Source organism: Eptesicus fuscus, chromosome 14 (assembly GCF_027574615.1).
Source record: "Eptesicus fuscus isolate TK198812 chromosome 14, DD_ASM_mEF_20220401, whole genome shotgun sequence".
NCBI classification, from domain to species: Eukaryota; Metazoa; Chordata; class Mammalia; order Chiroptera; family Vespertilionidae; genus Eptesicus; species Eptesicus fuscus.
Genome location: NC_072486.1, coordinates 9,271,864 through 9,297,145, shown reverse-complemented (window position 1 = coordinate 9,297,145; position 25,282 = coordinate 9,271,864). Strand labels below are relative to the sequence as shown.

Sequence of the window (25,282 nt, the reverse complement as noted above, 5' to 3'; positions counted from 1 at the left end):
CTTGAATAGGGTTTCTGTCACTTGCAAGCAAAAGGGCCTAGAGTAATATACCCCTCTTCATCCTCCAAAATCCAGTTTAACTTCTGCCTCCTCTGCCTGGCCTTTCCTGATGATCCCATATTGAGAGGTAGCTATTTGCACTCTCCTGTGCTACTTGTCCTTGTGGCTGCTTCTCTGATTGCACTTTTCATTCTGTATTGTGCTTAAATTGTTCCTTTCAGATATAGGATGGAGTCAATGTCATATTAAACATTATATTTCCAACACTTATCCAATATCTCTGACATAGTAGATACTCAATATACGTGTTGAATTGAATTTGATTCTAACTACTCTTTCATTGCACCCTGCAATGATTTCCCATTACACTTAGAATGAAACTGAAACTCTACCATGGGCATCAGGGCCCCACATGGCCTGCCTGCCCTTCCCATCTTGGCTTCTTCCTCGGTGGCTTTGTGCTTTCCCTTGAGTACACCAAGCCTGTCCTCACCTCAGGGTGTTTGCATTTGCTGTTCCTCCTTCCAGGAAAGCTTTTCTTCCAGATACTACAGCCAACCCTACGGCATCACTCGGGACTCGCTCAATTGTCTCCTTACCAGAGAGTCTTTCTCTGACCACTTTATCCTAAGAAGCACCTCTATCACTGTCTAACTAATACCCTGTATTTTCCTCCTCATGACACCTGCCATTGCATGACTGTACAGTGCATATTTCTTTTTTATTTATCACTGTCTTCTCCTCTTAGGGTATATAAAGGCAGGGAATTTTTTTTTCTGTTTTGCTCACAACTGTATTCCCAGCACCTAGAAATTTTTGTGGTTTCAAAATACTGGCTGCTACACATTTTTGAAATAACCTTAAATTTAAATGAAAGAAAAAAGCAAATCCCAAAATTGAAACCAATATATGCACATGGACCTGTATATTCAACTGTAACATATTACCCTAAAAAGAGAATCAATTCTTATAACCTTTAAACATAGTACTTTTTTTTTAAACCTGCGGTGAAATAATAATCTAATGATAAAAATAATTACAGCAAAAATATTGACAGTAACCTGGAGGTTTCTTATTGTGGTGGTACTGATGTAGTAATTGTGAAACCATTTTGCATACGTTGTAGGATTGAGCAAAAGAATAAATACACTGAGGCTGTTGGGAACCCTGGTCTTCGAAGTGAAAAAAGGGCATACAAATACAGGATGCGGGGAGGGAAGAAGCTTGTGACGTTGAATTAGAATGATGGGATGACTTTATACCATTTTGTTTCCTATCTCTGTCCATAGACCAAGTCCAAAAGAAATTGCATCCCAGTAGTAATGAGCACACTTAGTACTTGGGTCTTGGTTTCTAAATACCATTCCCTATTAAAAGGAAGCAAGATTCCTTGAAGAAATGACTGGTTTCAGGATTTGGGCAGGGAAAGCACAAGATAATCCCAGAAATATATTTGTGCCAAAAGCACAGACGTGCTCAAAGACTAATGGAGATCTGCCAAAAGGACATAGGAACCAGACAGAGGGGCTTCCATTGATCAAATGTGGGACAATGTGAGCATCAAAAGCAATAATGATAGCAAGAAATTTTAAAACATCAAACAGAAATTACAACCTATGAGCCCACAGTGATATTTTAAAATGTAAAATATTGAGAAGAATAGGAGTGAAAGCTCTCTTTAGAAGACTGACAGATGCTATCCGCTAATATATTCCAGTCCTCTTGGAAGACCACAAGAAAACATGACTTCAACTCACCTCTCCAGTGGCATAAAAGTCATTCTCTTGGTATTCAGGAAACAACTGGAAGAACTGGACTAGTGCGCTGCAAGAAGAACAGCAAGAAAAATCACATGGAGTCGGCAAGGCTTCATGCTACCCAGTCCAAGCCTTGTGCAATAGGTTTCACATTTGAGTTGGGTACCATTATGGTGTAAGCTCCTGCAGGCATCGTTGTCAATGTCTCATGTGCATAACACTCTATACTTGATGGTTAGAAAATACTTGTGGTCTTACTTTGTGATACTGAGAAGTTGAGACAAGTGGACATCAACACCCTGGGCACCTTTGCAAATCTCTGGGTTACCAACTTGGATCGTTTACCTTGAGCCAAGCGATCCAGGCTTTCACCTTTTACTGAGCAATTCTTGGAGGCAGTTCTGCAAACCCTGTGACCTCATTAACCCGGGTTTGTGGTAAGGTAATGGGAACCTTCAGTGCTTGCCTCCCTCTCCCTGTGGGCAACCCTGAACATTTCTAATGGGGCTCCCAGAATGTCAGTGTTTTTAATAACCAAAACACAGAAAAGATGTGAAATGACTGTACTCTAAAGGAAGTCACTGAAAGGCCACAGGTATGGAAGGAAATGTACAATGGCCTCTAGGCTCCAAAAAAAATCATATTTACTAAAGAATGCCAAAGCCACTTGGGTGAGTTATGCTGAAACAGACTTAAACAGACTCAAGGAAATAAAACCGTGTGAAACTCAGATGCTCTATGACTGTTTTCACCCAGCTTGCAATGCCTGATTTTGTTCCAGCTTCCTGCTGAGGGACTTAAAGCCATGAACCACCCAGGAAAGATGAAAGGCAGGATGCCCTGCAAAATCAGGAGGAGGAGGAAGTTCCAGGGTTACAGAGAGGCACAATTGGGTCATTACAATCCCCATGATCCTGGCTATACTTACTTTCCAAAGGCTCCATAAAAATCCACCATTACACACTACCGTGGAGTTTCAGCGTATTTCTCTATTTATTATTTATAGAAACTAAGATCTTTGTAGCAACTAAATCTTGGAAGCTGCTTTATACAGCTTCCATGTTAGTGCTGACAATAAGCTGGCTTTGGAGCACAGATAAAAATAGGAGTTGATCCTCCTCCCTTCCCTCGCTAACCTTTAGGCTAAAAGCGACTTCCCTTTCGCTCTTCCTGCTAATTGGGAAAAGGCAATAGATAATTTAATTTAGTAAATTTCAATTTAGCCATATGCCTTAGGTTAAAGCTTATTTGCTTGGAGAATTTGTTGTTGAGTTGTGAGGGTTGCCAGATTTAGTAAATAAAAATACAAGATGCCCAATTCAATTAGAATTTTAGATAAGCAACAAATAATGTTTTAGCATAAGCATGTCCCAAATATTGCATGGGACATACTTAGATTAAAAAAGTATTCGTTGTTTATCTGAAATTCAAATTTAACTGGGCATTCTGCCCTTTATCTGGCAATCTTAGTTGCTTCTAGCTCGAAGGAGACCAGGATTATCTAGCTGAAGTATCCAAAGCAAGGGCCTGCTTGAGGAAGTTATCATAGAGTTTTAACTTCACAGTAAGATCAGAACAATAACAAAAAGGCTAATAATAGCAAGCCCTTGGTAGGTCTTTCTTAAATGGGAATGACAAATAAAAAAAAGGTAAATTTAATGAGTTAGATTTACTAGTACATATGGCACTTGCTCATTTAACTGTGTTTTACTCAAGGATTCTTCTTGTTACATGCTAGGTTTGCCTTAAAATATAATGTAGAATTATGGCCACAGAAAAATTCAAATTTTAGAAGCAGAATTGCTAGAATATATAATACATAATGTATGTGTGTGTGTGTTTGTGTGTGTGTGTGCACGCATGCACTAACTCCATGCATGTGTTTAGGCTCCAGGAAGCATGCTGCTTCCGGGCAATTCTATTTGGCAACCTTGCTGGCTTTGAGCCAAGACCTTCTCGAATAATTAGAATTTAATTCAAAAGCTACTTGGTGGCTGGAAGGTGCATTGAAAGACAAAAGGAAGACACAGAGCTTGTAAGAGAGAATGACCAGCAGAAAGTACTCCTCAGACCCAAAAAGGGAAGACGAGTTCGGGTCCGAGAAGGTGTGTGAAAATGACAATGCTCGGGAGACCGAAGACAGCACTGGGATTGGTCAGGTCTGACAGTGGCAGAGGCACAATAAACACAAGACGTTCGGGAGCATTGAGGTTAAAATAATCTAAGTAAAGGCTCCATCATAACACAAGCCAAGCAAGGAGCATCTTTAGTCACCGATGCTTGCACAAAACAAGCTGAGCAAGAGGAACCTTAGTGGTTTTGTGCTGTTGCCACAGATGGGGTCCACCCTCTGCGTTCATTCATTCCATCTCTGGAGTGGCTGGGCCATGATCCCCTCCAGCCTGTGAGGATCGGGCCACGTTCTCACTGAACACATGACTATCTCATAGTCACGTGGCTGTGAGACTTTGTGCAGCAATAAACGTCATTTCCCATGCCTGTGGAATAGAATGGTGCTGCCATTTCCATTTGGCTGTGAGAAAGTAGCATGGGGGATCTCGAGAGCAGGGGCTGTGGGCTTGCTGACTCTGCGGGCCCAGCACCAGGAACGGGGTCTAGCACAGAGCAGGCAATCGATCAATAGTGGTGGAAGGAACGGGCACCAGTGGGTATCCTCCAAGACAAAGGTAGTAAAGTTTTGATTCTTTGGCACATTTATTTTATTTTCTAAACCAGAGAGGCACTGTGGCTCAATAGTACAATTCAAGCTGGAAGAACAGAAACAAAGGAGACGAATATTTAAACATCTGGTCATAAAAACGTTTCATTTCCAAACACACAGAAAAGCAGCCTGAATGTGAATGTCAGCTGCCCCTTGAGGAGTCTTCTCCTTACAGCCAGGCACTAGTAATAGTCCAAAGAAATGGGATTTTCAGAAGAAACGTGGTTTTCAAAGGGAGAAGGAGAAAGGTTTAATTTTTAAACCTGCAGTAGCCCACTTACAGGTTTCAAAGCGACCTTTTTATTCCGACCGCCCATCTGGGGAGCAGAAGAGAAGAAACAAATAGTGTAAACTAGGAAGGGAACAGCTGAAGTCAGTTTTCTGCACGACCCTTGATTAGCTATTTTCCAGTTCTAAGAGCCTAAAGCGAAAGAACTCAAACAGCTATAAACAATGCAGGCTTTGAAATAGGTTCCCTTTACATGTCATGCAAGAGGAGATGTACCACATGTCCGCAGTAAATATCCACAAGGAGGGTCAGCTGGAAGCTGGGACCACCCCGGGGGGAGGGGGAAGGAGAGACCAAAAAGGAATGGCAGGGTTGCAACCCCCTGGCTTAGAGGGGATTGATGTGTTTCTTTAATACAGAACCTCCGCCCTCGGGGTGTTTGCTAGTTAAACAACTAAGCTGGTTTGGATTTAAACCAAAAGAGAGCCCACAGTCAGTACTAAATGAGAACGACATGGAGCCTGAGCACACTTGGAAGGACAGCCATCGAGATTATGTCTGTGCAGGGGGGTGGGGGAATGAACCAGACCAAGGGGCGGGGGCAGGGACCTCTGCCAGGATCTGCCCCACCTGCTCCCAGGATCCACTGTACCTGGAAACATAAGGGTGGGGTCCTATGCATTCCCCCTGGAAACTGGATGGAAGTGTTCAAATAATGGGACATGTGGCAAATGAAGTGTAGGAGACAACAGCCATATTCTTTTCTGGGTCAGACAGCAGAGGAGAGAGTGATGTCTCCGGAAGAAAGGCAGGGAGTTCCTGTCCCCTCACCCCTACCCCCACCCTACCACCTGCCTGGGGACAAAGAATAGAACGGAAAGCTTTTGTCAGAGATGAAAAACCTCTGACTCTATTGGATTCACTTTCGCTTTTGGACCTGGCTGCGGTTCCCTCACCAAGTAATTAGCAGAGTGAGTGTTTGGGGGAGATTGGGGATAGAGGAGTTGGTTAACTCTTTCTGGCCACTGGGGTTCTTGGAGTGAATTATTACAAAGAGTGGTGGCCTAGTGATTGGAAAGAACTCAAGACTTGGTCTCTAGTAATAAGTTACAGGCTGGAAAAATGTGCACAAATGTGAAAGGTCACTTACTTTTAAAATATATATATACTAAAAATAGCTATGGTCATGTAGAGAAAAGAATGGGAGAAATGATATGTATACTGTTTGATCAAGCTTGCAACTTTCCATTTTCCTTCCATTTTTTTTTAGTAAAGTAGTAATTTTGTAAGATGAAGGGGAAGGGAAGAGACTAGCTAAGGAGCTGAGCTGTTAGCCTGAAGAGTCATGAGAAGATGCAAGAGAATGAAAAACTGCCCTGAAGGCCACACAAGGGGGAACCCTGGGAGAAAAACAGACATCTGAGATGCTGCTTCCTGGAAATGCCAAGTTCATGTTGCACAGCCAACAGAAACCTCTCAGGCACCTGGTCAAAAGGTCTGAAGATCACGTTTGGGTGAATAATCTGCTCTGCTTCCATTGTTTCTTAAAGGATATATTCTACCAAATCATAATTATGTCTTAAGCTTTCCCCCCTCCTTGTTGCTTTCTCTGCTGGCCACTTTTACAATTATCAGTGATAACGTAACAAAGTGGAAAGTAGACCGTGTGTGTCTTAAAAAATGTCCTTGGGAATTATACTAGTACTAGGAGGGCCAATATTTCTACGACCACAAGCACTTTCCTACTGAAAGAGAAAAGTGTTGAGTCTGAAGAGACAGCCAGGGCCTCTTACCTGAATAAGTCTCGAGCCACGTCATCCTCGTTGACTGCATATCCCTGGGAGTCATCAGTAAAGCTGAAACCTGTGCCCACCTGAAGGGGAAATAATGAGGTATAACCTCAGAGAAACATGTCCTTTGGAGCCCTGCAGAGAGTCAGCACACTGGAAGGAAACAGACCTGTACCAAGAGCCAAGCCTCTGACCTCGGCTTTGTGACATCGGCCATGTGCACTTAGTCATCCTCACAGGAGGATGCGACATTCCACCTACTTCCCTTCCCCCCCTCCAAGCCGAATACAAAGCATCAGCACAAAACTCTGCCCTAGGTCAGTGGCCGAGCTGTCCTGATTCGCAGTGGGGACCCTGCCAGATGTTGATTTAAGGACGAGGAATTCACCTTTTCTTGGCCCCTGCTACAGCATCAAAGACCCAAAGCTGTCTCCTCTCTGAAACCTGGAGGGTGCATTGCTGTCCTGCCAAGAAGGAACTCTCTAGGCTGGAGGTACCAGATCGTGTGAAAAATATGGCCACTAATCCCTTTCACCTTCAGTAGACAAGAGGTTTTAAAACAATTAACATTTAGTTTTAAATTCATGTTTCCTTCTACCTAGAAGTTCATAGATAACTGAGTTGTAACTAAAAGAAGCTACTACTTATTCTGCATAAATAATTTGTCCAAGGAAGACACCACCCACAGGATATAAATATTTTCACCCCGAAACACCCAAGGGAACGGGACATTTAATTCAATGTTTATTTAAATATTAGTGGCCCAGTGCACAAAATTCATGCACATTAAAAGGGAATTAATTAGAGGAAATATTTTAATATTGTTATTTGCCCTTTATAATAGAGTGTCAGAGATGAAAAAAAAATTAGTAAAATGTATATGAAAATCTCCCTCCTGTCAGAGTCTGGGGCATACCCCACCCACCCGCATGCACCTTGAAATTGCAGGAGACCCAGACCCAGCCGGCCCCACCCCCATCAAGCCCCACAGGGCGGGGGGCACAGCCTCAGGTCCCCCAGCCTGGTGCCAGGTGGGGGGTGCAGCCTCAGGTCCCCTGTCAAGCCCCGCAGGGGGAGGGGCGCAGGCTCAGGTCCCCCGTCAAGTCCTGCACAGTGAGGGGTGTGGCCTCAGGTCCCCCGGCCTGGCTTCAGGTCCCCTGGCCCCAGTGCAAGGGAGCAAAGGTGCGAGGGCATGATGACCATTTGCATATTTCTTTATTATCTAGGATGCAATTACTGACCAGGAAAGAGAATGGTTGATGGGGAAGAGCTGGGAAAAGAATCCTGGGACTTTTTTCCCTCCCTATTTACTTGTTTTCTTTTTGAACCATCTGGGAAGTGAGAGGGGTTAGAGAAATGAGGGGGCACACATCTGCAGAAGCTGGTCCTACATTCACGCTCCTACTCTGCAGCTTATTGGACTCGGTTTCAGAAGAACTTCTCAAGGAGAAGTGTGCTTTCTGTGCCGAGAAGAGGCATTCTGCCCGCTGTGACAGTGAAGGAGACCAGTTTTGACTTTTTATATCTAGAATTCTATTGGAAAGGTTAGGAGTCCTGCCACCATATAATAACCATGACATCGGGAAGTCACGTCATCAGTGGAAAGAAACAAAGCCCTCATCCTGGATGATGTCATTCAATGAACAGGGCATTTCATAAGACTGAAAACGAGGGATGGAGAGAAAGCACCAAGCAAAATCCCCAAACTTGGATGTAATAATCCATGAGAAAAACTACATCTAAAAAAGAAGTTTTAATAGATTAAATTTTACTTTAAAAAGAACAAAACTAAATCTCTACTTCCCTTTCCCCCTATTTCTTAAATGTACTGAATCAAAAGGAGAAAGACGAGAGGCCCACATCGCCCTGTAACTGGGCCGCCTGTACTCACTGGATTATCGATGTACAGCATGGACAGGGTGTTGGTCCAAGGAAAGTCTCGGGCGCGCACTGGGGAAACAGAGAAGAGGTTAGCGAATGGGTCATCAACCGAACATCCTACCAAAGGCCCAGATCTGGTCCAGAGTCCAGCATGCCTACCTGTCCCCACCATGTCAACATGGTGTCCCTCCAACTGCTTTGTCTTCTCACAGTGGGAACGGACACCAACCCCTTCTTCTCTCTTCTCCCTTACTTTCCCCCGACCCAGAGGGTCTCTACATCTAAGATGCAATTTGGGAACAAAACTCTGTGCAACTGCCCAGCTGGTGTGACTCAGGAGTTGAGCATCAACCTATGAACCAGGAGGTCACAGTTCGATTCCCAGTCAGGGCACATGATTGGGTTGTGGGCTCAATCCCCAATAGGGGATATGGGGGAGGCAGCTGATCAATGATTCTCTCTCATCATTGATGTTTCTCTCTCTCTCTCTCTCCCTTTCTCTCTGAAACATATATATATTTTTAAATAAAACAAACCCCTGTGCTACTTGGTTCATGTAGAACTCCCATCAACCAACTATGCGGTACCACCCGTCTCTCCAATCCAAGGGATCGTCCTCATGTTCCGTCCTCCCAATCCTCTTCCTCCCACCTAACGCCTAAGAGAGCAACCTCAACAGAGTTGGCACACACTTTTCTGCTGAGTCACAAGCTGGGTCACCCTCCAGATTCTAACCCAGGGAAAGCAAATACCCCCCTCCCACACCCCCAGCCCCCAAAATAGATGGAGGCTAACCTGGGTTACAGCCAAAGTGGCTCCTCCTCCACTCCTTCCTTCATTCCAGTCCCCACCCACAGTATCCTGCTTCCAAGATATCCCATCACTTATGTGACTGAAGGGGACAGTGTTCAGTTCCTATGAATAATTAGGGATATAATTCCGCCCATTAGGACCATGCAGAAGAGCTTGCCCCAGTGGTAATAAACACCACCTGTTTGCATAGGCCCAGATTGCTTGAGTTAGCAGCAGACTGCAAGAAAATAGCTTAGAGCCTTTCACCCAAATTTCAAGGGAGAAAGAAGCCCAGCCGGGAGGCTCACCCCGCTGGCCCCTCCTTCTTGGGCAGACACTGTTTTTATAACCTGGAACTGTTAAGCTCTTCCTAGGGGTTCAGTGAACACTCTCAATAACTTCTGGAGCAGATATAAGGTTCAGATGAAGAATTCTCCATAGGAAAATAGGGTCCAAGCAATACTTACGGGTCAGGTTTTTTGTGACAACATAAGGTCCATGTTCCACAAAGAGTCCAAACATGGATGAGCCTCCCGGCCCGCCCTGCAGCCAGAGAACCACTGGAGCGGTCTCTGAATCTACCTGGAGGGACAGAGAGGCCAGTGACCACACAGAGCGCTGAGGGGTGCAATACGCACAAGCGAATTCAGGCAAATCTTCTGTCTTCCCAGCCTGGATTACACCTCGTGAAGACCCCTCAGACCCCAGTGACCCTCTCCACCACAAGCAAAGTACTCCCCCTCCTTTGTAGTTTTGAACTAGTATTTGCCTCATATCCTGGGGTCTATCTTATGCCATTGTCTGAATTCTCACCAATAGTCATAGTCAGAAAACCCGCGGAATGCAGAAGCTGTGCCTTTGTATGTCCCTAGGTACCCAGCACACTGCCTGGGACATGGTTACAGCTTTTCAGCTGTTTAAACTTTCCAGAGACTCTCCCATTTGACCAACATATTCCCAAAGAGGCACAAAGAATCCATCGTTCTCAGTGGCAGTTTGCCCCCTTAACTGGCCTTTCTGATTTTATTCATTCAGGAGGTGTCCCCAGGGACAACAGCAACTTCATTCAACACAAGGAAACTGAGAAGCATTCAGCGCATGCAAACAGTAACAAAACCCTGAACATCAGACGGGTTTATGTAGGAGATGCTGGAGACGGAAATAAGAAAAGGGCCCTGGCGGGGTTGGGATGCTGCAGTAGTGTCAATGTCATCACTCTCAATGACAGAGGAGTCGTTAGTTCTTTCATTCAGCCCACACCTGCGCTCCGGAGCCCCTCCTGTGGGTCGGGCAGCATGCAAGAAGGTACACAGCAGAGGGTGAGCAAAGAAGAAAACTCCTTGTCCTCTTCGAGGGAATATAGACAACGTGTAAGTCAATACAGAAATGTGGTGATTAAGGAGAATGAAACGGAAGTAAGGGTGATGTTAAGAGAGTGATGGCTGAGAAAGAGGGGCTGCCTTTAGCCACGGTGATCAGGGAAGGACTCAATGAGAACCTGAATGTTGAGCTAAGTAAGACCTGAAGGCACAGGAGGGTCCAGCCACCCAAGAGCCTGGGCACAATGCTGAAGACAAAAGGAAACGCCAGGGAAATGCTCAAGAAAAAAGGACTGGGTGTAGGAGCAGTGGGTCCAGAGGCTGCCTGCGTCAGTGACTCCTCCAGAGCAATCTAGAAGAAGCTCCCGGGGCCTCCAGCAGACTCAGATTGGGAGGTGACAGTGAGCCCCTCTGTGACGACATGGCTCATTTGATGTCCGGTCAGCCAGGCTGGGCAAACAAAGATCCTGTTGCTTCCGCCCAGAATGAAATGCTGCCTCCTCTTACTTAGCCCAGCCCGAGAGACAAATCGGCACTTGACGATAAGGTCTGAGAGGATTGGCTCCAAACATGGGTGATGTGAGAAGGCTGTGGGCAGAAGGCAAGACTAACTCAAGAGGAGGTGCTCTGGGATGCCTGGCCGAGAACCTGACGGAAGAACTGACCACACAGGGTTCTAGCCTTGCGGACAGAGGGGCTAGAGGGATTGCTCTTCTTCAGTCATGAGAAGTTGGGCACAGAGCTTTGGAGAGGGACTAAGGACGCCTTGCTGAAAGAGAGGAGATAGGAAGAACAGCCTCCCTATCAGGGCTTCCCTCTGGGGTCTCCTCTCTAGCACCAAGGAATTAAATGGATACTATTTATAAAGCCCTTGGAACCACACCTAACGCGTGATAAAAGCACAATCAGTATAAACAATGGTTATCATTAAGGAAATAGGTAAAAATGGTAGGAGCCCAGAGTCCGATGGGCAGGCTCTAGTTCCAAGAGTCAGCACAGTATAATGGATAAGTCTGTGAGCTCTTGCCCTAAACTGGATTCAAATCTGGACTTTGCTATCCACAAGCTGCGTGACTTCAGGCAGGTTACCTAAGCTCTCTGGACCTCAGTTTCCCCACCTGTAAAATGGGGATCAATCATAGTACCTATGCCATTTAGTTATTGGGAGGACTAAATACATTTATTTTCAGGAAACCCAGTGGGGGGCATATAGCACGGGTTCTGCAAATGTTAGCTATTGTTATAATAGATAAATACGAGGAAGTTATAGATGCTTTTAAGGTAAACCATCTCTACAGGAGAGAGTAGAAGGGGGTGATTTGGCCGACATCCTCCTTGCTCCTTTGGCCAACATCTTCTCTAATCAATTTTTTACTACTTAGTCCTCTTGCCTCAAGTGTTGTGAAAGTGCATAAAAAATTCAAGAGAATGAGAGACTTACCGTATATACGTTGAAGTAAGAAAAATTAAAATCAAAGACAGCCTTTCAAAGCTGCTGCAGGGAAGCAGAGTGAGCCCTGGAACTGAGAGCCAGACAGGTTCTGGTCACCTTGACCACATAATAGCTGTGGGTGTTTTTTTTTTTGGGGGGGGAGGGTCCTGGCCCTCAGTTTCCCATCCATCAAATGGCGATAAAGCCCACCTCACAGGCTTGCCTGAGGCCCTGATGAAAAAATACATATTGGCACAATACTCTAAACTCTCCAGTGCTGAATAAATACAACCAGCTCCAACTGTGTGTGTTTTGTTTGAAGAAGTGATTTTTATCTCTGCTCAGATCCTCAAAGTTGCTATTCAATACCACTCACCAGGACCACCTTCCACTTGTATTCATGCAGTAGAAGATACTAGTGGGGAGAAACAATGGGATCTGAGTGGAATTAGTTCTAGCCTCCAGGAGGTGAAATACAGTGAGTCCACCCATCTAGTGGACATCCAGCTCACGCTCTTCCTTCCTTCCTCCCTAACGGGCACCTGAGCTTCTAGAAGCCTCGGTGTGCTACATGTGAGCCCCTAGTTCTCAACCTTGGCCTCCCATTAAAATACCCTAGAGAGCTTTAAAACACACACACCCAAACAAACAAACAAACAAACAAACAAAAACTACGGCCTAGGCCCAAATCCCAGAGCTTCCAAATCAATTGGTATGGGGTGAGCAGACATCGGTCTTTTTAAAGTTCCCACGTGGTTCAGTGAGCAGGCAGGGCTGAGAATCTGGCGGGACCATGGGGGGGTTGCCCTCTTGGATGCCCCGGGCCATCTGGTCTCCACCCTATCCTCCCTGGCTTTTCATGTCCCTTCCTGTGACCTGGCACAATGAGGGAGCTCCCAGCTCTCAGAAAAATAGCCTGATCCTGAGAGGCCACACTACAAAGTCAAGCCGAGCACCTTGGTGCCAAACATCTTTATTATGCAACTTTGAAGGCCAGGACACTGCATTCTTGGGATGCTTACACACTAAGAGACCTGCATGCACACCTCTCACCTCAGCCACCCTTGCTCCTCAAATTTACTTTCCTGAAGGAGGTGCAGGAGCTCAACCACCCTTGAACAAGCCCATTTTTAAAGGAAACTCCATGCATACATCTTTCTTCCCTGACAGGCCAACCAACCTGTGAACTAATACTGCCCTTATCTGGAATGACATGCAAAAGTCAGATGCTGGAAGATAAAGATTTACAAGGTCAATGCTAAAAACCCGAGTTAGGGTTATCACAGTATGCAGACTTTTTTAATGCGACATTGTAATATAATAACATATAAAATAATTATTCCATAAGAATGGCATAGAGTTATTAGGTGACAATTCTAAGGGGATATACTTAGCACTCAATGGGGAGAATGCAGCCCTTCTCCCACTCTCCACCCAGCAATTAGGCAAGAATAAAAGTGAATGAAAACATACCGAACAAAAGTACATTGCAGAGCTTGGGATCAAATGAAGTAAAAAACTGCTTTAATTCATTTAGTTTTTTACAAAATTGAAGACTAAAAGTATTTATTGTTTGAAGCCATAATTCAAGAGTGTGTGAAGCAAGATAAATAGGGCATTGATTTTTGCCAAAAGTTTTAAAACTTTCACTTAAAACATTTTATATTACAAAGAAAGGACTTATTCATAATAATTTTTATTCAAATAGGGTATACAAAAGTTCCCTACAGATGATCATCAGATGTTTAGTCTTCCAGATTTTTCTCTATGCACCCCCACACATAAATATATACATATCTTGTAGATAATTATGTATGCTATATAATATTTTATTCAAAAATAGGGTCAGGCTATAAATACTACTCTGTGTTTGCTGTATTCATTTATCAACCTGCTGTGAAAATTTCTTCATGTCAGTGCATATCGTCATTTGGCTGAGGAGTATGACATTGAACTTATGACAATATATTAATTTATTAATCCTATAACACAGACTACCCATAGGCATTACTCTAGAGCTGGGGATGGAGACCCGTTCCCATTCATGGACAGGTCAGATACTGTATGATTAAGAGCATGGATTTTGGCACCAGACTGCCAAGGTTTGAATTCCAAATACACTATTTTACAGCTGTGTGTCCTTGGGCAAGTTACTTAACTTCTCTGTTTCTCAGTGTCCTCTGCTTAAAAATAAGAAGATAAAGACTGTCTATCTTATATGGTTGTGGTGCAGATTCAAATAGTGAACATATGCACAGCACTCACAGCAGTGCCTGGCATACTTATCTAAATATTAGATCTGACTAATTTTTCTGGTGAGGTGGGATGTAAAGAAGTAAATAAATGGGTGCTACTAGAGAGCAATGGAGGGACAGGATAGTGAATACTTAAAGAATGCCTCTGGTGATAGCTTAACACTTGGGCTGAAAGATGAGTAATCCCCTATTTATAAGCATTTATATATTTAATTAAAAATCAAATCAAATCTCTCTTAAGGACATATAGATTAGAGTAGTGTAGCAAGTGCTGATGATTAAAAGAAGGGAGAAATAAATTCCAAATATAAAAAGAATTCTAAATAGTTAAGTGAGAAGTCTCTCTTGCAACTGAAGAGTATGGGCCTGCAAATCCCACAAACCAGGATTTTTTGTTGATGAACAATAAACTATGGCTTTGCCTCAGAAGCCCTTTTCAATTCTCTAGTGACCCCTGGTGGCCAACTGGAACTTGTACACTCCTTCCTCTGAGTTGGCTCCAGAATGAACAACCCAGGAGGCAGGTTATCTATTCCGGTTTTTTGTTTGTTTGTTTTGTGTGTTTTCCTTTGTTTTTAAAATCCCCAAAGGAGGAAATTTCACAATTTCTCACATCAGCGCATTCCATTGTCCCTATGTCTTTATAGGTTGCCATTTGAAGAAAGTAAAACTCATTTATTTGGTTGAACATTCTGTGTACAAAGAGATTCTTAGAAACCAGGAGATTTTTTTCCCTTTCTCCTGGCCTCTAAGCGAGCATAGTGGAGCTAAACTAGTACTAATCCTCCTGCCCCATTGGACTTGCTCCCTATGGATAGCATCCCCTGATACTCTGAGTCTTCCTTTTCACCCCGCTCCCCATCAAGCCATACCCATCTCCTGATCCATCCTCCCAAGCCCTCTTCTATGTAACATGGCAGAGATAACCTTCTATTCAGGCCCTACACATATCACTGAGGCAGTACGTTCATACACCTGGGTGGGGGAGGGTGTCGACTAAAGACCTGTCAATTTCAGCACTCTCAGGTACCATGACTGTATTTTACACAGAGGACTCATTGGAGTGACTCTAGGCAATCGTAGGTATCTCGGCAAATATTAGGGCAACATTTTCTGCCAATGCCCAGGGCTGGGTACATACTCCAGCCAACCCCTACTTCCCACCCCCAACAAGGATCACCACACTTTATAAGAGAAAATAGCAACTAAACCACCAACAGACCAAGATCAATGGTACCGCTTAAGATGAGAAGTACAATTAGTAAATTAATTAAGGCTCTCTTCACACTTCTATATGCAGAGGCGGATCATCTGTTTGGTTTAAGTAACGTGCTCTGTCTTAATTGAAGTCATTAGTACCCCTAGGAAATGTCTTGAAATCCCCCCAAGTGTGTTTGAATGGACTCCCATTTTGCCACAGAGATTACAGTTCAGATGATACTTTAGCTGCTACACTAATGGTGTTTATCAGGGCAGAGCTTTTTATTTAAAGCTATTGGTTCATTAACTAGGTACCTTAATAGCATTTTAATTCTACACACACACACACTGCCAGCATATACTAACCACTTGCTTAAGATATTCTGTGCTTTTCAGAGGAATTTTACTTATCGTGGTTGGTGTTAATCACTCACGAAATCTTCCTTTCTTATGATTGTTGCCACTGTACCATTAGATGGAAAATTAACTTTTTCAGTTTTTTTCTGTTTTGAGCCTCCTTACATCATTCAAGCGCCCACTGGCTCTTGTCAAGTTTTGAATAGTCTCATTTATCTGAGCCAGCTCACACCACACTAGAACCCTTCCCATCTTTCTCCTTCCTAACCTTTCTACTCACCTCTCATTCCTTTGTGAGGTAGTCAGGTCTTCTGTTTGTGCTTCTTGCCAGAAAGTTGGACTTTAGAAGGAACGGGGGTGGGGGTAGGGGGTGGGGTTGGCGCTGACTTTCCCTACTTGATGCAAAGATGCAAAGAAAGAAATGGCTGAAAGAGTTAGTTGCTCTTTTCCTCTATGTTAAGTTTTCATTTCTCCAAGGGAATCACGCACACAAAGGTTTCTGCACAGCTCAAATATATCTATGAATGGAATGAGCTGTAACATCATTTTAGCTACTTTCTTCCTTGTTTTGTCTCACCTGCTTTCTATTCTTCCAGATCCCTGATGCCCTACACACACAGCAAAGAGAAGATAGTTAAAGTTCAGAGAAAACTAATGTCAGTGACTTCCAAATCTTTGCTGTGTGGCTACTGGATTCACAGCCATCTATGGTTAAGACATATTTTGAGAGATCTGTTCAGCCCACACCCCCTTCTCTAAAAAGTGACTCTGTGTTTTCCAGTAGAAACTGGTAAACATCCCATGTTATGTCACATGACCCAGCTCCCTCAGCCTTAGCTGACTGGGCCAAGAAAGAATACCTGATCCAAACTGGACCAATCACATTCTGTCCCTAGGAGAAGTGCTAATTAATTTCTGTTGATTGAGGCAGGTAAACTTAGAAACTGTAGAGTAGCCATTTTCTGCCAAATACCTGGAAAAGCAACGCATGTTGATCTGCCAAGAGAGAAGAATGAAGCACAGACAGGTGACCCTGTGATCTTGGACAGAATAAGGCGGAGACAGAAAGACTGGCTGCCCTGGCTCCTGATTTCAGGTCCTGGTTCCTTAGGCCAGACAACACTTTTTGCCCTTGGTGTCTCCAGGCAGGAAAGAAGGATTTAGAATCAGGTGGCTATCTGATTTAGGATTCAACCAAATGATAGAAACCACAGTAACTTTAATTTAAAATTTTTCCTTTTTTGGGCCTGGCCGGGGTGGCTCAGTGGTTGAGCATTGACCTATGAACCAGGAGGTCATGGTTCAGTTCCCTGTCAAGGCACATGCCTACGTTGCGGGCTCAATCCCCAGTGTGGGTGTGCAGGCGGCAGCCAATCAATGATCCTCTCTCATCATTGATGTTTCTATCTCATTCTCCCTCTCCCTTTCTCTCTGAAATAAATAAAAATATATATACTTAAAATATTTTCCTTTTAAAATTATTATTATTTATTTTACCTGGAAACGTTGACCTTCAATGTTACAATTCTGTTACAATTTCCAGTGTTTGCTCTGGCCTGCATCAGCCCTGAGCAAGCATGAGGAGCTACATCCTCAGTGTTGGGCAAATACAGGGGAATAGGAAATATTTAATATAAAACGTATTCATTATAATGGGAGAATAACCATAACCATGTAAAGTGAATTCTAAAGAACACCCTGGGTTCAGGAAGAGTACCCAAGAGTATTTGGATGGACAAATGCATAAAGTGTGAAAGGGGCCCTTCCCAAGGCTACAGTCTGGACCTCATTGGAGAAGGGGTGGCTACAGTCCACTGGGTGGCTGAGAAGTTCACTAGGGGGCCTGGCTCAAAGCTGCCAACAATCCTGGACAAGTAGGAAAAGCCTCCAGAGGCAGTGGGCTGTGGCTGGTGGGGTTGGGGGCGCAAAGAAAGTCAGAATATTGGGAGCCCAGTTGCTTGAAGGGTGACACACCACTAGGAGTGCATGGTATCCATGATGGGAGGGCTGTGGGAAGCCACCCTTGGGGTGCAGGTGGTCAAGGCTGGTGAGAGGGCTGCAGAAAGAGCTGGGCTGTGGGAAGCCTGCTCACTGGCAAGGCCTGGGATGAATGGTGTCCATGTTGAGGGAGCCATAGCCAGGTGGTCATCCCTGGGACGGAGCCCGGACTGTGTGCCTACTGAAGGTCTTCATGGTCTGGGTCCCCAGCTCAGGCAGAGTGCCACAGAACGTCCCCACACACGTACTGCTGACAAACTAGGCAGCAGGGTGCAGGGAAAGCAAAACAATGGACAAGGGAACAGGAAGAGACGCCAACTTCCTCCTGCAATGTCCCTCCAGCACCCTCTACTGACGAAGCTTCATGTCATGTTCACTGCATAAGAAAGTGTTTCAAGTTCTATTATCACAAGAGCAGGTAAGAGAGGAGAATTGAATCTGAGAAGCAAAATACAAAACAAAACAAAAAACCAGTAACAAAATACTGGCCGTCACCACTCTGGAAGTTCTAGTTGTTCCAAGATGTCACAGTCACAGCCCAAAAGACAAGAGGCCGTATTAGTATCTAATGCTCTATAACATGTCTCAGAACTTAGCGGCTTGAGACGATAATCACTTATTATCTCTCCTGTTTTCTGTGGGTCAGGAATTCGGGGGTATCTGGCCTGACAGCTCTAGCTCAGGGTCTCTCATGAGGTTGCAATCAAGTTACCAGCCAGGGCTGCAGTCGCCTGAAGGCTCGAATTGGGCTACAAGAACTTCATCCCAGGTTGGTGGAGGCCCCACGTCCTCCCATACGGGTTTGTCCATATGGCTGCTTTAGCACCTGGCTTCCCTCAACGTGAGCGATCCAAGAGACCAAGGCAAAGCAGCTTTGTCCTTAGAAGCCTTGGAGGTCACACACCATCATTTCTGCTATAACGTATTGGTCACAAAGGCTGGCCCGGGTTCAATATGGAAGGGGATGAGAGAGGAACATGCAGACCCAGAGAGGAAGATCACTGGTGACTCTCTTGGAGGCTAGTTAGCACAGAGGCCACAAATTCAAGGGCTCATTCACTCAACCTGGACCATGACGTGGACTTCTTGGATGTTTCTATACCTTAGGCTGCACATTTAGGCATGTTTTATAGGCAAGCCAACTAACACTGTCAACCACAGAAGGTAAGACCGGAAAGGGTCCTTAGAATTCAACCAGGTTTAACATGTTTATTTCTATATGAGAACACTGAGGCCCAGAGAGCATGATGCCCTGTCCTAAGTGGTACAGCCAGTAACTGCAGTCCTAGAACTAGAATTCCGGGGTCCTGACTCTAGTTCTTTCTCCCCAAATTCAAGCCCACTGCATTGGAATCACTGTGGTGCTCTCAGAAATGTTGATCCCTGGGCCCTCTCCTGACCTACTGGATCGGAATCTGCTGGGAGGGGCTGGACACGGAGCAGGGGAGTCTGTCCTGTTTGTGAAGCTCCCCAGGTATTTCTGAGCAGCAGCAGCCAGTCTGGGAGCCACCGTGCTCCACCACCTTGACTGCTTCTGCCACCCAGAGGAGGGAGTGAACCCAGCACAGGCTGCGGCCCAGCGGAGCCTGATTCCATGTCTTCACGCCAGGGGGCTGTCCTGCTGGCCCCTGGGTACTCCTGGGGACACGCTCTCCCACCTGCAGAGAGAATGCTTTGTGCTTTGGCTTGCACTGGATTGTGGCCTGTGCTAACCTGGTCCCGTGCACTTGATTTTCCTGGCATCTAATGAAGTAAGATGGGCTCCTGCATGATCCTGAAAGGGAGGGAGCACCTCAGATGTTGCCTCCAGGTGCCCCGTGCCTCACTTATCCCAGCCTTTCTGACTCCTTGATATGAAACAGACCTTTCTCAGTCACCAGATCCTCGGACTCCAGGAATCCCAGCCATTCCCTTTGGCTAGAGGAGCAAGATGGGGCCCTTAGTGCAGGGGCCCTTAGTGGAGGGGCCCAGGCCCAACTCTAAACATCTCAGGTTTCGGCTCCATGACATTTGAGGTAAATAATCTGCAAGTCTAGGCTAAATGCTTCCAACAAATTACCTATGTTCCTACAAGAAGGTCAAACATTAGATAATTTTCCCAATGTGAAGGATATTAATTTTTTTAAAAAAATCAACATGCTTCTTTATCTTCTTATCAGTGGAAAAGCCCCAATTCCACTTTGTAATTTCCTTACCCAGTAGCAATTAATCCACAGTCTTGCCTGGCATTCAGCTACTTCCATTTTGGAATCTCCCCCAACTTCCTATCTCCTTTAACCTCCCAAATTGTGCTAATAAAGAGAAAACGAATAAAGATAATGATGATAATAATAAAATAGTAACAACAGCAACTTTACTTACTCTGTATCAGGCACCAATGTAAGGGCTTTCCAACATTATCTCACTGGTCTCAAAACCATTGTCAACAAGGTATTTTGGTCTTCATTTTAAAACAAAACAAACAAACAAACAAACAACCAATGCTCAAAGAAGTTAAAAAAATGTGCCCAAGGTCATATTTGGCCCAAGGAGCAGAGTCAAGATTTCATGCCTGCTTGACTAACTCAAGAGTCTTCTGGTCTAGTTTTCTCAGGATCACCGCGTGGCCACCAAGAGCAAAGATCCCTCTGTCCCAGAGCTAGTTTTAAATTCCAGTCCTGCCAACTTCTTGTTGGGCAACTGGAGGCTAATTATTTAATCTCTGTAACCTCTTCATCTACAAAATGAGGATAATAATTCCTTCCTCGTGTGGTTCTTGAAAGGATTAAATTTAAAAAAAATGCACAGTGTTCAGCACAGAGTCAATGTTCAATTAACAACAGCCATCATAATTGTTACATTTTTATTGGCTTCATTATACTTTTTATCCCATGCAAAATGCCTATTCATTTCGCTTGCAGAGTGTATCCCCACTGCACACCAATTTCAAGTCCTAGAATCCATTATGCCCTGATTTGTATACAATAACAGGGGAGTCTCGCAGAAATAACAGGAAAACAAAACTAATTTGAGAAACAGCAGCCCAAAAAATTACTCAGAGGATATTACAAATGTGGCATCCTTCCTGGATCTCTTATTTTCTCTACCTCCAGTTTTTCTAAGGGGTCATTTCTCTCTTGATGACAATATCAGCTGCTTCCCCGAGACAGGCAACAAATTAATATTTCTGCCAAATAAAAGGAACTCTTCCCCCATCTGGGTGACCGCTGTTTTTCCTTCTCATATGCTTTATCTCCTTCACCCAAACTGGCCGGTTCCATAATTTATAACCCAACTGACTGGGCAGGAATGGTTGCTCTGGGACCTCAGAGACGGGGCTCTGCAGGTGGGCCCCTCCTCCCCCTCTGCCCTCAGGAGGTCTTGGAACAATCTATCCTGGATGCCTTGAGGTGACAGCTGTCAGCGGCACTGTCTTTTCATCTCTGCCTCTCCCCCCTGAAGCTTGGTGTATCGTGTCCAATAGGACGCTATGCTTCCGTGTCTTCCTTCCCGGCATGGCAGCCTTGTGCTCTTTGTCTTCTGGGATCATCTTGAATGTGTTTAGGGCTACATGACTGGTCCCCCAAAACAGAATCTGGTCAGGAGATGCACAGCTAGGTCTTCATTTAATTAAGGGGGGGACCCCAACAGCTCAGCCATTGTGTCATGCAGGGGGTGGGGGTTTCAGAGCTTAGTCTCGCAACCAGAAGAGGGTGCAGGACCTAAGCCCGTGTTCCTAACCAGCTTTCCCGGCCCCTGCGGCACCTGCAACTGTAGACAAAGCCGGTCGCCCTCAGAGGCAACCTAAGAAAGAGAAGATTGGGCCTTTGTTTTGTTTTCAAAACAAAAGATCACTTCCCTCACCATTAATTCCCGTTTTCACAAATCAGGATCATTATTAGAGAAGACTCACTATGCAGAAGTCATTGAGGAACTTACTGGTATCAAAAGCAGCCACAAAGCAGAAGAGAAAGTAAGGAATCAGGTTTCTGGGGCCAGGGCTGGGTGGTGGTGGGGGTGAGGGTGGGGGTGGGGGACAGGGAGTGCAGTGGAGGCTGAGGCCCAGAATGCCTCAGAGGAAAACCAAGCAGGATTAGGGAAGCTGATCCCCACAGGCTGCACTCGCCTCCTCAGTCTCCCATTCTAGCCCTCATCCCGGCGGCATTCAGGGGACAGTGCCACCTCCATCTGGGTTTGCCTGCTCTAGAAGTTTCTGGAGAAAGGAAGTATGAACCACTTTGGGGTCAGGATCACTGAACAAAGGGCGGTGGCCCATAGGCTGGAGTGATGATTTCTCAAGCATGTCCTGCCTGTTAATTCTCCCAATTTCAGGTCACAGTCTCTGGGGGGATTTGGAGGTAATTCTCAAATACAAGAAAATGTGAGAATCACTGAGAACACATTGAGAGCCACTAATCTAGGCAAATTTTCAAGCATTCATTTTACAAAGAAGACTGGCCACCAAAGATACCCACATCCTAATCCCCCAAACCTGTGACTGGGCTCACCCCATGGCAAAGGGGAATTACCGTTGCAGATGGAATCAAGGTTGTTAGTCAAATGACCTGCAAATAGGGAGAGTTCCTGGGATTATCCAGGTGGGCACAGTGTAATCACAAGGGTCCTTCAGTGTAGAAGAAGGAGGCAAAAGACAAGAGTCGGAGAAGGCAAAGTGACTATGGAGTCAGCAAGAGCAATGCATGTGAGGACTCAACCTACCAAAGCAGGATTTGAAAACCGAGAAGGGGGCTGCTAGCCAAGGAATGCAGGCAGCTTCCAGAAACTGCAAAAGGCAAGAAAACAGACTCTCCCCTGGAGCCTCCAGAAGCACGGCAGCCCTGCCAACACCTTGATTTTAGCCCAGTGAGACCTGTCAGACTGCTGGCCTCCCGAACTGTGAAACAATGCATGTGTGCTGTGTAAGCCACTACGTTTGTGATCATTTGTACAGCAACAACAGAAGACAAATAGAAGACATGATAAATGTCTGTGCTTAATTATATTAATAAATGTGATATTAAAACACAATTGTACATTGTGGCTTCCAAAAGGTGTAAAGTTTAAGAGACTTCCAAGAACACACGGATAATTTCCACCTATTAGGATTAGATCATATTTCTAGGCTTAATTTCTATCAATTCTCCCTAAGACAGATGTGCTGGATATTTGCATGTTTTCCTGATTTACTTTGAAGATCTATTCTCTGCTCTGTGGCCTGGAAGGCAGACCTCTATGAACGAGACTTCCTCGCCCTCTGGGTTCCAGTTTGGTTCCACCAATGGGATGGACCAGCAGGAATCTGGAGGAAACCAGTTTGTACCTGTACAACCCTGTGAGTGAATCCCTCCTTAAATCTTGTGCTCTAGGTTCCTCACCTGCCTCACTCTACAGTAACACCAAGGAAGAGATAAAGAACTCTCTAGGGTCCAGGAAAGACTTTCCAGAGTAGATGACAGCCTAAGGACTACCAAAAAGTGTCTAGAATTCTTCACCATTTCTTACATGCCTTCCCCGACCCACCTCTATGTGGTGAATTCCGTCAGAGGCCATGATTGGGAAAGCAGAAATGAGAAGTCTAGAAAATGCCGGTGTGCCTCAGTGGTTGAGCATTGACCCAGGAACCAAGAGATTTTGGTTCGACTCCTGGTCAGGGCACATGCCTGGGTTCTGGGCTCAATACACAGAAGGGGGCATGCCAGAGGCAGCTGATGGATGATGTTTCTCTCTCATTGATGTTTCTATCTCTCTATGTCTCCCCCTTCCTCTCTCTCTAAAAATCAATAAAACAGGAGAAACCAAGATGGCGGCATAGGTTAAACACCTAACCTGCAGCTGGGCACAACAATTTCAAAAATACAACTAGAGGTCAGAACGGACATCGTCCAGAACCACAGGAAAGTTGGTGGACTGAAATGCCCACAGCTGGGGGGAAGGAGAAGGCCACGGGGACAGTCGGGGAAGCCGTAAAAGCCTGAGGTATGGAGAAACGGGCGGAGACACGAGCACACGCGCCTGCAGGGAGGATGGAACCGGAGAGGAGGGGGCGGCTGATGACCTGGCCGGAGTTCACTGGCAGGAAGGAGATAAAGGCTCCGGAGTGCGCTGAGCACCGGCTCCGATTGCACTGAACCCCGTTCCGGGCGAAACCCTGGGAAACTCACTCACTTTCGCAACTCCGCCGCCCCCGCAGCCCGCCCGGGACGCTGGGGACGCCGCCGCAGCGGCGGCGCCCGGAGCCCGGCGGCCTCCCAGCAGCCGTCCCCGCCGCGCAGCCCCCGCGCGCCTGGTGCCGCGGGCCGCGCGCCCCGCACACCGGACAGAGGCCCGGGCGCCCTCTCCGTGCACCTCCCGGCGGCGCTAGACTTCAGTAGAGTTGACTGAATTCAAGGGATTAAGAAGTATAAATTGGGGGGATGCCGCGGCGGCGACGTCCGGAACGCGGCGATGGCGGTGCCTGGAGCTCGGCGGCCGCCCAGCGCCCGTCCCAGCCGCGTGGCCCTCGCGCGCCTGGTTCCGCAGGACGCGCGCACCGCGCACCTGACGGAGGCCCGGGCGCCCTTTCTGTGCACCTCCTGGCGGCGCTAGACTTCAGTAGAGTTGACTGAAATGAAGGGATTAAGAAGTATAAATTGAGAAGTTTGAAAAAGATGGCGGCGGAGGTTAAAGGCTGTTCTGTTGCCTCGCACCCAGCGAAATCGGAGGGGATGAGGTGTGGAGGTGCGTGGGTCTGGCTGGTGGCGGGGGAAAGGGGCTTTTGTTCCAAACCTAAGGGAGATTAGCTCTCCATCACCCTGAAACCCATCTTCTGGCGAACCCCGGGAGACCCAGATGCCTGTGGGGAGAGGCGGGACTCTTGCGGAGGTGCGCCCAGCAATCAGTGTTTGCTGCGCTGGAGTGCGGAACGAGGGGACTTAGATACGTGGAAGGCAAAAGGACCAGACTCACAGCCATCGCGGCTCGCCGCACCATGGCCTGTTGGCGCCCTGAGACCCCGCCCCGCCCTGGGACCCGCCCCGCACGTTTTGAAGACCTGCCCCGCAAGTCTTGCAGGCACACCTGCGCCCCAAGCAACGGCTTATGCATGTGGGTGGCCTGCCCTCTGGCAGCGGACCAGATGATCTGCTGTTCTAGTCAGACTGCTCCAGGGCCACTCAGACAGGAGGAAGAAACTACAGTTTTTGCTGTAATCCTTGCTGAGTGCCTAAGGCAGTAGCTGATCTACACCCCATTGGAGACCCAGAAACGAGCGCATCTAGTGGTCTGTGGGAGATGACACCAGATTTCAACCACGTGCATAAGGGACACATTCAACGGGAATATTCAGTGAGCGCCAAAACTTTGCTGCACCAAGACCCGGCCCATAAACGTGTCTCCTGCACAGCAACTCTTCCTTTATAGACAAAGAGAGCCCCCCCAGTGACACCAACAACAATCAAAACTTAACTATACAAAGGAGGACCAAGATGGAGGCATAGGGCGGAAGCCTGATTGTTGCCTACCACAACAACTTTGAGACTACGACAAGAGAGCAGAGCAGACACCATCCAAGACCACCATAGGGCTGGCTGAGT

At 46.0% G+C, this 25,282-nt stretch overlaps 1 protein-coding gene across 2 annotated transcripts in view; it reads right to left on the bottom strand.

Annotated features, from left to right (window-relative positions):
• The window catches only part of CPVL (carboxypeptidase vitellogenic like), a 105,972-nt gene that overhangs the window by 51,879 nt on the left and 28,811 nt on the right, over positions 1-25,282 (bottom strand). For both annotated transcript variants that reach the window (XM_028155087.2, XM_054726508.1), the window contains exons 4-7: positions 9,639-9,753; positions 8,390-8,448; positions 6,502-6,581; positions 1,758-1,824 (exon numbers count right to left, since the gene is read on the bottom strand). In XM_028155087.2, coding sequence (XP_028010888.2) covers positions 1,758-1,824; positions 6,502-6,581; positions 8,390-8,448; positions 9,639-9,753 — 321 coding nt within the window. The remainder of the gene's footprint in view (positions 1-1,757; positions 1,825-6,501; positions 6,582-8,389; positions 8,449-9,638; positions 9,754-25,282) is intronic.